The sequence below is a fragment of the Terrapene carolina genome, unplaced genomic scaffold (assembly GCF_002925995.2).
Source record: "Terrapene carolina triunguis isolate 2854851 unplaced genomic scaffold, T_m_triunguis-2.0 Scaffold449, whole genome shotgun sequence".
In the NCBI taxonomy this organism is placed as follows: domain Eukaryota; kingdom Metazoa; phylum Chordata; order Testudines; family Emydidae; genus Terrapene; species Terrapene triunguis.
The window spans coordinates 2,605,797-2,623,014 of record NW_020664800.1 but is presented as its reverse complement, the minus strand read 5'-3'; the positions used below and the strand labels follow the sequence as shown (position 1 = coordinate 2,623,014).

Below are 17,218 nucleotides of genomic sequence, written 5' to 3'. Positions count from 1 at the left end.
ATGACTTAAGTGACCAGCTGCAAACACAGCAGGACACACACTCATGGCCTTAAATGCAGCTGGAGAGAATGAGCCTGGAAAAAAGAAGCTGGCAAAACAAAGCACAACTGCCTGACTCCAACACTCGCAGAGCCCCTCCCTGCTGTGTGCAGGGTGGGGGGGCTAGGGCAGCACAATCACACAGCCCCTCACTGCTGTGTGCAGGGCGGGGGGGCTAGGGCAGCACAATCACACAGCCCCTCACTGCTCTGGGCAGGGCCGCGGGCTTGGGAGAAGCTGGGCTCTGCAGTTTGGAGACAGTGGGAGAAATTCAATTCTGGTGTAAATCCAGTGAAGTGAATAGACTTAAACAAAGGATGATTTTGGCCCAGAATGGTTGGCATGATGGGGTCCTGAACCCTCTGCCTCACCAGCTGACATCCCCTTTTCCCTCACATTAGAGGCTGTTCGTGCTACAATACATGATAAATTTAAAAAAATAATTATTATTGATAATAACAATCTGACAACATGAAGGAGCAGCAAGAGACTTGTGATGGCTGGTGAAACACCAGCAGGAACCTTTTGTTATCCAGGATGTATGTCATTCATTAACAAGACAATCAAAAGTTGGCAATCAATGTTCACTGTGTTCTAGTGTCGGATAAAGCAGCTCATTATGACCTGCTGAGCATTTCCAGCGATGGAGAATGTCACTGCAATAGTTAGCATTCCACCCAGAGCTGGATTAAGGTCTGGGCCTACCAGGTCCAGGATCTGGGAGTCATGTGATTATGTCTGAATCCCAGCTACATTAAGAGAAAAAAACGGTCACTTGTTCTCACGGGTGTTGAAAAAAAATCTTGAAGACATGACCTGGGTGTAACTAATGTAGCACCGTCTGCCTGAGTCTGACGAGAGTCTGAGACGGTAGCTCTGAGAGGGGCAATAGTCCTGAGTATAACCAACTTAGCCTTCTTTTAAAGACAGGCATCCAGCATACCTCCTATCCTACCCAACCGATATCCAATCCACCCCCATTCTGTATGCCCTCCCCTCCTCAGAGAAGGGTGCTCTGGCTGGAGGGCTGCTGCACTCAAGGCAGCAGAAAAGATGGCTCTGCAGTTTGGAGTTTAGGCGAGGAGAGGAAACACCCCTGGCTAGTGGGAAGGTGGTGGGCACATGGTGCCAGACCTGGATTTCAACATGTCTTAGCTGAGCATCCAGGCATGTGGGGTCTGGGGGTTAGCCAGGTGACTCAGTCTCAGGTGAGGGGAATGGCTGGTGCTTGGGGCTCAGTTACAGAGAATTGTGCTGCATATCCTAGTAGACTGGGGAGTCAGGCCCAGCGGCAGAGCCCTTGGCAAGGTTTAGCATTAACACAGAGGTGAGATGCTCTAGCGACAGGCAGCAGGCAAAGGTAAAGGGGGACTGTATCTCCTGGAATTCAAAGTCTATGCGGCTTTTACAACTGCTATGGAAAGCCCAGAGGCTGTGTTGAGAGGATAGGAGCCCTGTAAGCCCCCCCTCTGCACCCACCTGCCTGCCCTGCCGATCTTTCCAGGAGATCCAGCGCTCCCCATTGCGGCTGTAATCGATGCGGTAGGCACGGGCGAACTCTTTGCCTGTGGCACGGGCATGCCGTCCCTGCGTCCCGATCAGCGTGATGAAAAAGAGTTTGTGCAGATCGATTTGGAGGAACTGCACATCTTCCGGCTGCAACAGGCCTGCTGGGCACCATGCTCCATCCCCTTCTTCCCTCTGCAACCTGATGGGGTGAGAGATGCACACCTAAAAGGCCTTACTCCCAAGGATCTAGCCTTCCAGGCACTCCTCCCTCCCAAGGAAGGAACTGCAGCATGAAGGGGCACTATCCTAGCCTGTGTTCTTTGGCACAGACACGGTGACTTCTTCAGTCCATCCATAAGCCACTCCAGGGCTTCTGCAGCATTGTGAGGAAAGAGATGAACAAGTGCCCCAAAGGCTGACATAGTCGCTTTGGCATAACTTATTGCTAGTACGCCTTGTTTACACTGCCATATTTGGCACCCCCAGCCTCCATTCAGCAGCATAGGGGTTGACAATGCTTTAAGTGCCTGTGTAGAAGAGACCGAAGCCATCATGTCAGCTTTTCATCTGTAAATTGCACTGTATATATAAATATCTGCTATGATACAAAAACAAACAACAAACCTATGGTAAAAGCATCTGCTAGAGGGCTTTCCCTTCACCCCCTCCCCTGGTTCTTGTCATGCAGACAGAAAGCAGAAGACCAGAAGTCCGAAGTGCAGACAATGCGATGTTTATTGGGGTTAGTTCCAAGCAAACATATCCATAGCGCTACGCGCCAGCAGAGTCTGTTTCCCAGTGTCCCCCTTCCCAGCTCTGACGCCGCAGAGCCTTGCCTGTGTCCCCGTTCCCCACTCCCACCTCCTCCTGCTTAGCAGGCCCAAATATACCTGCAGTGCACGCCCCTAGTCACACCCCTTACAACTTACGGTCATGTTCCGTTTTGGAGGGTTGTGAGTCTGGGGTCTTTGTCCCACCTCTTTTGTATCCCATGAGAGGGGTAAGGAGTCAGGTCATGTCTGGCCAAGGCCAGGCTTTTCTTTGACTTTTAGTGTTTCTTATGCCTCCCTCCCATCCCCCCTTGCCCCTCCTAACTGATCGCTTGACCTTGGCTTGAGAGAGGCGCTAGGCAGCCTTCCAGTGTGTGCTCATACACTCCCATGATATCCAAAACACTTTAGTTCAGTGCTTCTCAAAGTTGGGCCGCCGCTTGTTCAGGGAAAGCCCCTGGCGGTCCAGGCTGGTTTGTTTACCTGCCGCGTCCGCAGGTTCAGCCAATCGCGGCTCCCACTGGCCGCGGTTCACTGCTCCAGGCCAATGGGGGCTGCGGGAAGTGGAGCGGGTCGAGGGATGTGCTGGCCGCCCTTCCTGCAGCCCTCATTGGCCTGGAGTGGCGATCCGCGGCCAGTGGGAGCTGCGATCAGCCGAACCTGCAGACGCAGCGGGTAAACAAACAGACCCGGCCCGCCAGGGGCTTTCCCTGAACAAGCGGTGGACCGGCTTTGAGAAGCACTGCTTTAGTTCATAGAATCATGAAGATTAGGGTTGGAAGAGGAGGATCTAGTCCAATCCCCTGCTCAAAGCAGGACCAACACCAACTAAATCATCTTATCATCTCATCTCTTTTCACCCCATCTGCTTTGTGGGGAGAAGCAACACACAATGTCTTTGTTCTTTGTTCACACATTAGTAAGGATATAAGAATATCAAAAAGTCAAACCCAAAATTCTCCCTCAGGCTAACAAACAGGCCTATATACTAACACATGCCATACGGCTGCAGACTCAAAACCTCCAAAGTTAGGAAATGCCCAATAGAAAGGCTGGATGGTGCTCAGGGCTGTGTAGTGAATGAGGACCGCACAGGTGGATGGGTCTGCCTCAGTCGCTTCAGAAGTTGACATGCCTAGGATGACATTTGGTTACAGTAACTGACACCCCACCCCCAATAAGTGGGTTCTATCCCCGCATCTCCCCTTGACTTGTGGAGCAGCAATAGCTCAGGGTGCTTGGCGGACTTCAGTTTGAGAGAAGCTTTAAACCTTTATTTTGTAAAAATCGTATGTAAAAAAACCCCCCAAAGTGCAGAATATCAAATGTGAGCCCTGAATTGCTTATGTTTAATAAAAATGAATTGCAGTGGCGATTTTTCACTGTATCGTCTCACTTTTCTTTGTCCCCCTTTTGTAAAGAAATCTCAAGCACCCTGGGACGGGCCCTGTCCTTTGGCCACATTGTTGCTGATTATCAGTTATACATTGGGAGAGTTTGTCTAGACAGCATTTCATAACCATAACTGAACGTTTGGGTGCCAAGCTGAACCCGACAGCCTTGACGATTGAACCTGACACAGCATGAGAACCCAACACAGACTCAGCGAATACCTGTGCAGCCAAGGCGACGGTTCTCTGAGCTGGGAAAGAGGAGAACAGGAGTTGAAACCTCCCCTCTTCTAAGCGGTGTTTAAATTCCTGTGAACCTCACTGCCTTATTTGTCACTACAGCCAGGACCACCAACCTAGAAAGCAGTCAGGGGAGACCTGCTAAACATTCCCCACCCTTTTCATTTGATAAATGAGTTAATAGAGAGCTAATGTGAGGTCCCCACAGACCCAGCTCTCTAATAGGACAACCCCCATTCTTATCCACCCCACCACACCGCTTTTCAGAACGGCTAAGCCAGTTTTGGTTACCCTATCTGTAACCACGAAAAAACCACACTCCTCTCCCAGAGTGAAGGACAGAATCCAGGGTCCCTGATCCCCCTTCTGCTCGTGCTGACTAGTAAACAACTGTGTTACCCACAGGGAAAGTGTGTGTCAACTCTTCCTCCAATGGCTGGTCTAGAACGGGGCCAACATCTGTTCCTGTGGTTCAAATGGTAAGGCCCTAAGCTACCAGTGAGAAGGCTGAATGGTCAAATTGTGCTGCTGACCCTTGTGGGGGGATGACAGGGCTCTGGTGAGGAACTCTTAGGGTATGTCTGTGCTGCAAAGCGAAGGTGTCATGGTAGGCAGACTCCTGTTAGCTTTTGTCTAGCCAGCCCAGAGAACAACAGCTGTGCTGATGTGGTAGCACAGGCTAGTAATCAGAGTACAAGCCCTCCAGGGATCCTGGGTACAAACTCTGGTTGCTAGCCCTGTTGCCAACATCTATACAGCTATTGTTACCCATGCTAGCTAGATTAAAGCTAACCCTAGTATGTCTACCTGTGCTACGCTCACACCTTTGCTTGCAGCGGAGACATACCCTTGCAACAAGTTTTATACTGGGGGGGAGGGGGGGATAATCTGTAAATTGTGGTGAGACTCACCAGTTGCACATTTTGCTTGTTGTAATCCACTGGTGAGTGTGAGTGTTGTGTCCCCCCCCCTCCCCCCGTGCCCAATACACCGAGGAGGTGAATCTGTGACAGCTCTGCCTCAAAGCTGGCACAAGCTGTAAATGTTGTGAGCTCTGGAGCTCATCAGCTCAGTCCCAGAACTACCCTCATTAGCTGGCAGCTGCCTCCTGTATAATGTGCCAGCTGGAATCTCCTACCACCCGCAATATAACAACACTTCTGAAGAGCTCAATGTGTGCACAAGACTCTCTTCACACTCCCTGTAGTGCCGTTCAGGGCCCTGCAATCGCTGAGAGGCATGTCGTAGGTCTGTCCTTCCCAGGGTGTTCCTGGGTAAGAGCTGCCACCAAAACCCTGCGCTTGCCCACAGGGCACAACTTAAAGTCCTGATCGGAAGATGGGACTGCCAAGACCAGGGCTCTTGCTAACTGATCTTTAAGGGCATTCATTGTGCATGTGAGAGAGAGAGTGTGTGTGTGTGTGTCCAGGACCACTCCCGGGATTTGCACAACAGGTCCTGCAATGGGGCAGCCAGCTCCACATAGTCTGGGATGAATTCTCTGCAAAATCCTGTCATGGCAATCGGGGTGGGTAAGGATAGTATCACCCTAACCTTATCCTGCTCTAGGGATCTATCTCCTGCCTCCAGTGTGACACCCAAAAACATACCCTTTTGCTGCACCAGTTGGAATTTAGTGGGAATAACCTTTAAACCAGCCTCCAGTAAACGTGTAAGTACTTCCCTCAGGGCCAGCAAGCAGTTCTCCCTGCTGCTGGTGTGAATAATAATGTCATCCACATCCCGTACAACATGATCAGCCTAGGCCAGACCTTCAGCTGCCTGTTTCATGTGGGTATGGAAAATGGCTGGGCTATTATGGAATCCCCGTGGAAGCACTGGCCAGGCAAACTTGCTCTTTCTCAAAAGTAAAGGCAAATTTATACCATGAATCCCATGTACAGTAACTCCTCACTTAAAGTCGTCCCAGTTAACGTTGTTTTGTTGTTACGTTGCTGATCAATTAGAGAACATGCTCGTTTAAAGTTGTGCAATGCCCCTTATAACGTTGTTTGGCAGCTGCCTGCTTTGTCCACTGCTTGCAGGAAGAGCAGCCCGTTGGAGCTAGCTGGTGGGGGCTTGGAACCAGGGTGGACTGGCAGCCCCCCTATCAGCTCTCCCCTCCCTAAGTTCTCTGTGCGGCAGCTGCCCAGCAGGCTATCAATTGCTGGGCAGTTGAGCTGTCCCTCCCCACACTGCCACGTGCTGTTCCTGCCCTCTGCCTTGGAGCTGCTCCCTGGAGCCTCCTGCTTTCTGTGCAAGAGAGGGGAAGTGGGGGGCTAATGTCAGGGTGTCCCCACTCCCCTGCTCCTGCCCCCCTCCCCGCTTACCCCATCGGGCCATCTCCACAGAGCGGGGGGGACACGACAGGGCTCAGGACGGAGGGAGCTTGCTGGTAGCAGCTGCTGTCTCAACTTGCCGATCTACTTAAAAAGGCAATATACTTAGAGTGGGATCAGCGTACTTAAAGGGGCAATGTGCATCTCTCTCTCACACACACACGGTGTGTGTCTCTGTCTGCCATCCTGTCTCCTCTCCCTCCATTTGTGCTGCCTTGTAGAGTGTGAGGCTACATTAACAACGTGTTAACCCTTGAGGACTCAGCCTTACTTTAGCAGTAAGGCATTCCCTGGGAAATATCTCACCCTGACTCCACAACCTCAACCAAGCTTCACAATCATCATCGCTGTGTACAGTATTAAATTGTTTGTTTAAAACTTATACTGTGTGTTTATATAGTCTTTTGTCCGGTGAAAATAATTTCCCTGGGACCTAACCCCCCTATTTCCATTAATTCTTATGGGGAAATTGGATTTGTTTAACATTGTTTCGCTTAAAGTCACATTTTTCAGCAACAGAGCTACAACATTATGCGAGGAGTTACTGTACAGTCAGACTTCAAAACCCATTATAGATATCTAGTGCTGGAAACCACTTTGAACCACTAACAACTCTTGCCATCATCTCAGGGTACGTCAGTGCAGGTTTTATCCTCACTCACACCAGTTTCTTGTAGCTTTAGGGTTACTTTATCCTCTCCTCCACCCCCCGCTCAAAAAAACCCAACCCACCAGGATTACGCTGCAATTTTTTACACATGCCCACAACACTACTTATGCTGAGCTACAAAACTGTTGAATCACAGCAAGCTTGTGTCAGGCCTAAATATGCTTTTGCTCCCAACACTTACAAACTGTGATCAAGTCACCCCTTAACCTTCTCTTTCTTCAATGAAATAGATTAATCTCCTTGAGTCTATCATTATGAGGCACGTTTTCTAGTCCTTTAATTATTCTCATGGCTCTTCTCTGAAGCCGCTCCAGTTTATCAACCTCCTTCTTGAATTGTGGACACCAGAACAGGACACGGGATTCCAGTAGAAGTTGCACCACTGCCAACAAAGAGCTAAAATAACCTCTCTGCTCCAGCTGGAATTTAGTCTCCTATTTATGCATTCAAGGATCACATTAGTCCTTTTGGCCACAGCGTCGCACTGGCAGCTCATGTTTGGCTGATTATCCACCACGATCCCCAAATCTTTTTCAGAGTCACTGCTTCCCAGGATGGAGTCCGGCATCGTGTCAGTATGGCCGACATCCTTGGTTCCTAGCTGCATACATTTGTATTTAGTTGTATTAAAATGTATATCGTTTGCTTGGGCCCAGCTTACCAAGTGATCCAAACTGCTGTGCATTAGTGACCTGTACTCTTTGTTATTTAGCAATCCCCTCCCCGCCAATCTTTGTATCATCTGCAAACATGATCAGTAATGATTTTATGTTTTCTTTCAGGTCATTGATAAAAATCATAAAAGTAGCATAGAATATACATGAGAAGAAATGGAGGATAGCGAGAAGTGATCCCTGTGGGACCTCATTAGGAACACACCTGTTTGATTATGATTTCCTGTTTATAAGTACATTGTGAAACCTGTTAGCCAGTTTTTAATTTATTTAATGTGTTCCATATTAATGTTGGATTGTTCTAGTTCTTTAATCAAAATGTTGTGTGATACCAGGTCAAATGCCTTACACCAACACTATTATCTTTATTAACCAAACTTGTCGTCTCTTCAAAAAAGATATCAAGTTAGTTTGACAGCCTCTATTTTCCATAAACTCATGTTGATTGGCATAAATTATATTATCTTCCTTTAATTCTTTATTAATTAATTCCCGTATCAACCATTCCAGTATTTTGGTGCTCCTGTCCTTAATCATTCCTTTTGCTAAAGACACTAGAGAGGCACGACTGAACAGGGATGGTCTAGACAGTAGTTGGTCCTGCCATGAGGGCAGGGGACTGGACTCGATGACCTCTCGAGGTTCCTTCCTGTCCTAGAATCTATGAATATCCTAACCTTGCTGCTGCCCACAATACAAATAATATTATACCAGTTGTCACATCTGGAGTCACCCTGGACCCTTCTACTGCAGGAGTCAGAGACCTTCTCTATCTCCCTTCACGGTTTCTGGGATGTTATTACTCTCCTCTGTGATCCCAGCACAATATTTCCTTTTGCTGCGGGTTACTACATTAATATCCTTAGACATATGCCAAATATCATTCCCAACCATCATTTCAACGGGAGTATTGTCCACCACCCCTACAATCAAATCATCTTCTACACCTTCCACTCCACGTGCACTTTCGCTAAAAGTACAGGAATCCTAGATCCTCCCGCTACCATAAGCTCTGCCATTAGGCCAGGTAACATGTTGCTCTCTTGGATCACACTCCACGGAACCAGAGAAATCTGTACACCAGAGTCTCTCCACTCTATGCGCTCTCTGTTATTGATCTTGACAGCCATAACAAATTCCATATTTGGCTTTGCAGGGCCAGTGCCCACAAAACTCATCAAGCAAACTGTAGGTGCCTCTGGGGCTTCTGGGCTGATGACAGTTGCATTGACATGGATTGGCTGGGGCTAAATTTCTTTCAGCTTAGGGCACTGATTTTTCAGGTGCTCAGTAGAGAGACACTGGTAACACCTTCTTGGGCCCTCCCCTTTCACAGGCCATCTCTGATGAGGATTACCAGGAGAGGAATGATTCTGGAGGACTGAGTGCTTAGGCTCCTAACCACTCTCCTTTTTCCCAGGGGTAAAACAGGATCCCCCTTTAGACTGGGTTGGTACCCCTCCTTCTGTGGCTTGTGCTCAAGGGACATCTGGGCTTACACAAAGGCATCAGCCAGCGTAGCCATCTCTGCTACAGATTTTACAGATTTAAACCACAAGCAATTTTTTACATCGTCAGTGCACATACTCAAGAAATGTTCTTGAGCAATGAGGTCAAGCAATCGGTCATAATCCTCAGCCCCTTTTCCTGTTACCCATTTTCTTATTAGGTCACACATCTTATAAACATATTTACTATGACTCATGTCAGCACTCCTTTTAAGATCTCTAAATGTCACCCTATACACTTCAGGAGCAATTTGGAACCTTTGCCGAACAGTTTCCTCAAATTTAGAAGATATTAAAGCTTCCCGAATTGGCATTTCATTAAATACATTCAAAGCTTTACCAGACAGTTTTGCAATCAGTGTGGGGACTTCCTTGTCCTCAGGAATCTTATAGCTTTCAAAAGTGGTGAAGTACTCTTCAATGCAATCTGCTCTCTTTGTAAGCAGGACACAGCTGGTCCCAGCTGTGGATTCCTTCAGTGGAGGGAGATGTCAGTGACTGTGGGATCTTTCCATGTTTTTCTAAGAGTTCCAGATTGTATTTTCTCTCTTTCTCCTCGGCCTCTTTGTCCCTTAGCTCCCTGGCTCATTTATGGGCTTCACCATCCTTTCCTTTAGCTCCATGGCTCTTCTGTGGGTGGCTTCTTCTCTTTCTTCTTTTGGCTTTTCAGCTTCCAGCACAGCAGCTGTTTCTTTCGGTCTCATTTCTGCCTGCCACATCTGGTACCGGTGTTCTCTCTCTTTTTCTGCTGCCTCCAATCTGGCCAGCTCTAACTTTGCAGTTGTGCCACTGCCGCTCATTGTTATGCTTTACTGGTTTTATTTCCCTAACCCGAAATAAGCAAACGGAAAACAACAAACTGGAGCCCTTCTTTGACTGTCTCCAGCCACCCCATTGGAGACTGAGTTTTCAAATGATACCTCACAAGGGGTGAACATAGGGGTACAGACTGTCACAATTATCCATAGACCAACAGCAATAATTCATGGGTAAGGTTGGAAGTGAGTCATCAGTTAGTCTTTTTACAAGAAGGGTAATGATGAAAAATGGAAATATGATAATGGAAAAAGATTGAAATATTTCTTGACAGAGAAAGGAATTGATTTGACAATTCCTTAACTGTATATTTCCCAGGTTTTAAGGCACTCTGCTGGTTTTAAAAAAAATGGGATTAGAACAACCTTAATTGAACATAAAGTCCAATGAAAGATATTCCATCACCCACCTTTCTCTCTAATGTTCTGAGATCAACACAGGTAGAATTACACTGCATACAATAACTCCCTCTGGTCTCAACTGCCGGGCTGGAGCAGAGAGAAAGGTGATCACTAAGGTAGACAGGGCTCGAAACACAGACGCTTTAGCAGGAATAACCCAAATCTGCCTTGCAGGAACTGCTGCATATGGAATGCAGATGCAATATGCTCTGAATGCAAGACACTGCTAAGTACGCAGCCACCCTTCCGGGGGGGCCTGGATAACAGTGAAAAAGTTCTTCTAAAGGAACCATGACCATCTACTTGCCAAGCAAAGTTGAATGAAAGCTCTCTTGGTCACTGCTGCTTACCTGGCCATCCAGAAACAGACAAAGAAGCGGTAGGACTCCTGTGCTACAAATTGTGAATGTTCCCCATTGATTGATGATGCTAAAAGTCCCAGCTGCATGAGTGACTTTGTGTGGTTCACCGTTTCAACCAAATTGTCTGCAATAGCCCACCTGAAACACAGGCTGCCAGAGGCATTGCCTGTGTCCACCAGAATATCACAAGTCCTTTGGTCACCTGTCTATGCTCTATCTTTATGCAAATACAGTATGGAATATGGTCACCCAGGTAAGCGGTGAGTTTTAATAAGGCTGACATTAGGGAAAGAGGATTTCATCTTAGGCTAAAAGATTTTCAGTCCAATTTTATATATTCTAGAGTACGAGTGGATTGCTTTCGCAAGGGATTAACTCACCGCGCATACTGGGGTCCTGTGGAGTCATACCACTGACTGGAGGCCGTAATGTCTTCGTCTCGGATGGTCCCTTCATGCATCCCCAAAGGGTATCGGCATATTGCTGGAGGGGGAACAGGAGCAGGTTAAACATCAGTACCAGACTTTTAATTTGAAGCGCAAGACAATTTTGGTTTGTGGGTTTGTTTTGTGGTTTTGCATTTGGGCTTTAGTTTGTGGTAGATGGCCAGCCTGTGTTGGAAAGTTGTACTACAGCTTTTGTACTGCAATCCTGTGCAGGTATACGTTGAAAACATTAAGAGGAAACAGCTACTCAAAGGTGGCAATTTTAATGAGGTGTCAGATGTACAATTCATGCAACTGCACCAAGCCAGCAAAACCCAGTAGCTATGTATCTTGCATCATGTATGATTTTTTGATGCACTCATAAACAAACGGATATAGTCCACCATTGTGCTCACAAACCCTCTCCCCGCAAACCCATGATGTGGCCACCCAAGGCATCCCGTATTGTCCTGTCTCTCCTGGACCTAGCTGCACTGTCTGGCTGCTTGTGCCGGGCTAGTGCCGTCATCGCCCCAGTCCTGGCGAAAGCACTCCCTACACACGTCACACAGTGCACCGTACGCCACTGGAATGGATGACATTATACGCACTGGCACCCAAACAGCTTGGTAAGCAGCTCCATCTTGCCTTCAGTTGGCCAAAGGCAACATCTTGATCCCGCTCAAGGTGTAATTACACCTTCTGCCACGTGCTCTTACATCATGGCTTCATGAGCCAGGGGAGTAGACGATAGGGTGGATCTCCCAAAATAACACTGGGCAAAGACACCCCGCTGATATCCCCATTGTTAAGTGGACATAAAGTCCCAGTCTGTCCAATTCGAAAATGACGGCACTCCAGAATACTCTGCCATCTTGCATTCTGCCATTGCATCCCACGTTGGTGTTCACGAACCTCCTTCTAGGGTTGACTATGGTCAGCATAATAAATATCCTTTCCAGTTTATAGAATCGTGTACATCTGAGGGGTGGGGGCAGACAATGAGCACATGGGCCGTTGATGGCCCCAGTTCAGTTTGGGAAGCTATTCACTCAAAGACAGCTATTATTTCGGGGACATTTATGACTTCACTGCCCATAGATGAACCACAGAATTGTAGGACTGGAAGGGACCTCAAGAGGTCATCTAGTCCAGTTCCCTGCATTCATGGCAGGACTAAGTATTATCTAGACCATCCCTACAACAATAATTGTCTGGCAAACATCCTACACAATAGAATCAACATTTGACTTGCCAATATCTGGACTGGGCTATCAGGGGGTCTGCAAATTACAAGTGAGGGTCATCAGCAGAGCTGTATGTGTGGTAGAGCACAGGACCTGACTAGTGGGGGGCTCTGTGTCAGGACTGGGGGGCACTGGCAGAGCTGGGGGGTGGGGGAAAGCCCAGGGCTGGGAGAGCGGAGGAGCTTCAGGTTGGATTGAGGGGCACTAGCAGAGCTGTGTGTGCATGCAGCGGTAAGTAGCCAAAGATTCTAACAGCAGGCAGAGACAGATTCAGCTTATTAGGACTATAACCCTGTGCATAGGGTGCCAGCTCCTGGAGTCCTGTGATTAGCCCTGAGGGGGGCAGCTGCCCTGTGCACCTCAATAGGGTGTTAACCCCACCCAGCAGAGGGCTCTGGGTGTGACCCTTCATCCTGGGTAAGTATTGCCTCCCACACCCACTGCTGTTCCTGCCTCTCCAGGGGGAACAGGTTTCCAAATGCTGCTTCTGAGGCAGGAGGGGAGCCCAACTGCTACCCCACTCCAAGTTGGGGGTGGGGCCACCACATGGGGCCTCATGTCAAGGTGTGTCATGGGCCCCTGGTTGCTTTACTCTGGCCCTGGCTACAGGCCAGCACGGCCCCGGAGCTGGGACTGCGCTGGGGCTCAGAGGAGTGGAGAAGGACCAGAGCAGGGACAGAATAGGACACTCGCTGGGGGCTCCAAAGAAATAATGTTAGAGGCAGAGAGTCCATCAGACCCCTCCAGGACAGACCTGCCCCCTCGTACGTGCCCGGGGGTTGGCCAAGACATGGCCCAGTGTCATGCTGGGGCTGGTTACGGACAATCCCACAGACCAACACACCTCATCACCGGGACTTTCTCTGACCTTCAACTAACACCTTCCCCTTTCTGCACCATGTCCCACCCCTCTCACTTACAGCCTATGACCTGCCCCATAGGACCCCGTCCCCCTTCACTATCCAAAGGCCTGTGTCCCTCTGCCCTGGGACTGGACCAAGCACTGAGCCAAGCTGAGCCCAACCGCTCCTCCTGCATCAGCCCCTCCAGACTCCACTCCTCCTGGCTGCAGCTCTCTCGCTCTCCCGCCTACCTGTATCTGGCGATTTACTGCCTGAAGTGAGCCCAGGACCCCAGAGCCGGCCTGACACTTGCCTGTCATTACTCATCCCGTGCCCATGTGGCTCCTGGTGGTAGCAGGATCGCCAGTGCTGAGACAAGCTCACTGGTTGCAGACCCACCTGGAGGGCAGGACGGGAATACGTCCATGCGCCAGTGTGGAGCTGGGATTCCCACCTGCACTCTGGGAAGGCTGGGCGCCTGGCACCATGTTTGTAACTTCATACAAATGGGTCCAGTGTAAGATGGAAAATAAGGGGGGAAATGAAAACACACAAGGCAGGAGATTAGGGTCCTCCCCACGCTTGGTGGCTCCCTACCGGGGTTGACTTCGGCACTGGATGGCTCAGGCAGGGCAGCCAGCAGCAGCATGCAGAGGATCATGGTGGGCAGTGGGAGGCGCTGCACCGGGTCAGTCGGGCGTGAGTCCTTCACAGCCAGCAGCTGCCATCTACATTTCTGAAAGACAAAGCAAAAGAGGGGAGATCAAAGTCCTCTAGTCAGGGACCCTTGTGGAGCTGCAGACGCTCAGCACTGTGCCATGGCGCAATGAGCCACAACACCCTGCCCACGGCTGCTAGTGTTGACTCTGGAGCTATTCAATGCTGTGGGAAGTTCACTGTCTCCCAGCAGAGCGGCCCAGCGTATTGTGCACAGCGGCCAGGGCCGGCTCTAGGCACCAGCGCTCCAAGCATGTGCTTGGGGCGGCACTTTCTAAGGGGCGGCACTCCAGCCCCCCCCCCTTTTTTTTTTGCTTGGGGCGCAAAAAGCTGGGAGCCGGCGCTGAACCAAGATGTTCCCTGTCAGCTGAGGCTTTCAGGCTGAGCTGGAACTGACGCTGCAGTTCTGGCTTCAGTGGCTAGATGGCGCTCACGGCAGCCTGAGTTGCACAGGCTGGACGGCAGTTCAGGTTGCCCTGCGGCTGGAGAGCCGGAGCATCATCCCCCGGAGCTGAGCCCGGGCTGCGGCGGGGAGAGGGGCTCAGCTCCGGGGGATGATGCTCTGGCTCTCCAGTGGCAGGGCAGCCTGTGTGTGAGGAGCCGGGGAGGGAGGGAAGTGAGGCCCGGGATGCAGGGAGGGGAGAGGGGTCCTGCTGCCGCTGATGCTCTGCTCTGAGTCTCTCCAGGGCGGCGTTTCCCCACCCGAGGGGGCTGTGCAGGGCGCCGCCGGGCTGGGCAGAGGGCGCGGATCCCGGCTAGCGCTGACAGGGCGAGTGGCTGGGCAGCCCAAGCTGCCAGGGAACTGCCCCCTCCTGCCCGCGGACCCAGCCCGCCGCACACCTCCCCCGCCTCAGCCCCACGCTGCCTGCCCTGGGCCTCCACAGCGCCAGGGGCGGGGAGAGGCAGAGCCCGGCTCCGAGCGGGGCAACGGGGGATACTGCCCCGCTGGGGGACCCCCGCAGCTCAGGCACCTGGGGGGTCAGTGTCCGTCCTCTCGGCTCTGCCTGCACGGGGCTGGGGAAGCAGCTGTCAGCGCCTGCCCCACTCAGCCCTTGCACCCCCCATCCCGCTTGCAGCCTCTTCAGTTGTACCTCCCCCCATCGCTCCTTCGCCGCACCCCTTCCCCTTGTACTCTCCCTTCACCCACACCTCTCTCCTTGTATCCTCCCCCAGCCTCTCCTCCCACACCTCCCCCTTCACCTCTTCTCCCGCAACCCTCCTGATACCCCCTCTCCTCCTCCACCCTCCTCTGCGAGTACATCACACCCTGCTTCTCTGCCAGCGTAGAGCCCCCAAGCACCCCCACACCCGCTCCTCTGCCTGAACCCTCTTTATTAGATCCCCATCCCTTTCCGGGTACAAGGTTTGAGGGTTAGTCCCTATGCCCCCCATGTGCATTTGGAGCACTAAAGATGGGGTTGCGGGGGATGGGGGGCTGAGATTTATACTAAAGTGAAATAAAAATAGGAGAAACGGTTTGATCCCCACTGCAAGTGTAAACAGGGATTGGTGTGGTGAACAAGGTCGTCCCGTTTGGGGGAAGGAGCCCAGGGCTGGGGCGGCAGGGGGTTGGGGAGGGAGAGCCCAAGGCTGGGGTGGGGGGCAGCCAAATTTTTTTTGCTTGGGGCGGCAAAAAGCCTAGAGCCGGCCCTGACAGCAGCACACCAGTATCACTTTCAGATAAACCCTGGCTGGTCACACGTGACGTTAAGAGCTTCAATGCAAAGTCACTTCTGCCCCTGTTTATTCGCTCCCCTCCTTTAAAACACAGCGATCGCAGAGCTGCCCAGACACCTCCTTACGGCAAAGCACACAGGGTCACTTTCAAAGCATGCCTCCGCAAACCCTTCCCGGATCTCCGCACTTCTGGGGTGAGGACACCTGGGGGCAGAATGATTGCACTCGGCCACAAGCGCCTTGCTTTGTGGGCCCTGCGCTCCAGACAGATGGTGCTGAGCAGAATGCAGGGTCAGGCACCGGCGTCAGGGCTGTGCTAGGAGTGACTGTGGGCAGCGAGCAGCAGCAAGGGATTTAGTGACTAGTTGGGCATGTAAAGCCTCATAGCTAGCATCCGCTCTCCCTGCCACCAGCAGCTACCGAGTGACTTGTGTAACTGAGCTGGGCAAAGCCCTATCACTCCGGCTGCCTCTGCATTTCTCTTGGAACAGGCCTTTCCCCCTTGCTCGTAACCTTCTCAGACTCGTACCCTCTGGGAGAGCGTTCCCCGGGTCTATTCTGCACCTAATGGTCAGTTTCTTTATAGTGGAACAAAAGCATGTGGCTGTTTTCGAGTGCGTCCGTTCCGTCCTTCCTAAAACCCTGCTGCCCTCGCCCAACAGCAATTTGGGGTAGCAGTGCAAACTGGGCCAGCGAGACAGTGCGGAAGGGTTAAAGTGCATGCTTTTCACATGCACACAGATCCTAATGATTGCCAGTTTTTTACTAACAATCTGACAGTGCTCTATTTGTGCCCCGGGATGTTTCTCTCTGGAGACATATCTGAAATAGGGCAGACCCCTGCCTCATTCAGGGCACGCAAGACAGCACTCAGTTTGCAAGGGTTCTGTGAGAGCTCTTGTCTTGCTGAGCATATCCTGCAGGAATGCCACCCAGCAAACCGTTCCGGAGGAAAAAGTGTCATTGCTTCCTAGCTGTTGGGGTTTTTTTAAACTAGGAAATGCCACAGAAAGCTACCTTAAAAGAACAGTAAGATTACACAGTGCAGCACTCAAAAGTTCGAGTCACATTCACCGGCCTAACCTCAACCTCTGCCCCTTGTGCACATGCATTATGACTCAGGCACTCATTACAGGATCACGTGGTATTTCTGATGCAGAACCCTGCCCCGCTAGTCACAGCACTCAGGCTGTATGGGGAAAGATGATACAATGATAACAAAAGACAGCTGCCGGGTTCACTGCATCCCATTCAGCCAGGGCCCTGGGTAGGGTTCGGAGGCACAGGTGATCATGTGACTGAAGCCACATGGCAATGCAGACAGGAACCGGTGCTTGTTCTGCCCTGACTTTTAAGTGCTGGACTTTGCGAAGGAACCTCTGAAAGCTCACGTTCCACACAGAGAGACACAGAAATGACAGGTTTCAGAGTAGCAGCCGTGTTAGTCTGTATCCGCAAAAATAACAGGAGTACTTGTGGCACCTTAGAGACTAACAAATTTATTAGAGCATAAGCTTTCGTGGGCTACAACCCACTTCTTCGGATGTAAATGTACCTTTTTACCAGAGTGTGTATCTTTGTTTGCTGTACT

At 50.6% G+C, this 17,218-nt stretch overlaps 1 protein-coding gene across 3 annotated transcripts in view; it reads right to left on the bottom strand.

Annotated features, from left to right (window-relative positions):
• The window catches only part of LOC112118926 (discoidin domain-containing receptor 2-like), a 139,814-nt gene that overhangs the window by 57,279 nt on the left and 65,317 nt on the right, over window positions 1–17,218 (bottom strand). For all 3 annotated transcript variants that reach the window (XM_026658488.2, XM_026658490.2, XM_026658489.2), the window contains 3 exons: window positions 13,831–13,969; window positions 11,100–11,202; window positions 1,519–1,747 (listed from right to left, as the gene is read on the bottom strand). In XM_026658488.2, the coding sequence (XP_026514273.1) occupies window positions 1,519–1,747; window positions 11,100–11,202; window positions 13,831–13,894 (396 nt within the window). In that variant the 5' untranslated portion in view covers window positions 13,895–13,969. The remainder of the gene's footprint in view (window positions 1–1,518; window positions 1,748–11,099; window positions 11,203–13,830; window positions 13,970–17,218) is intronic.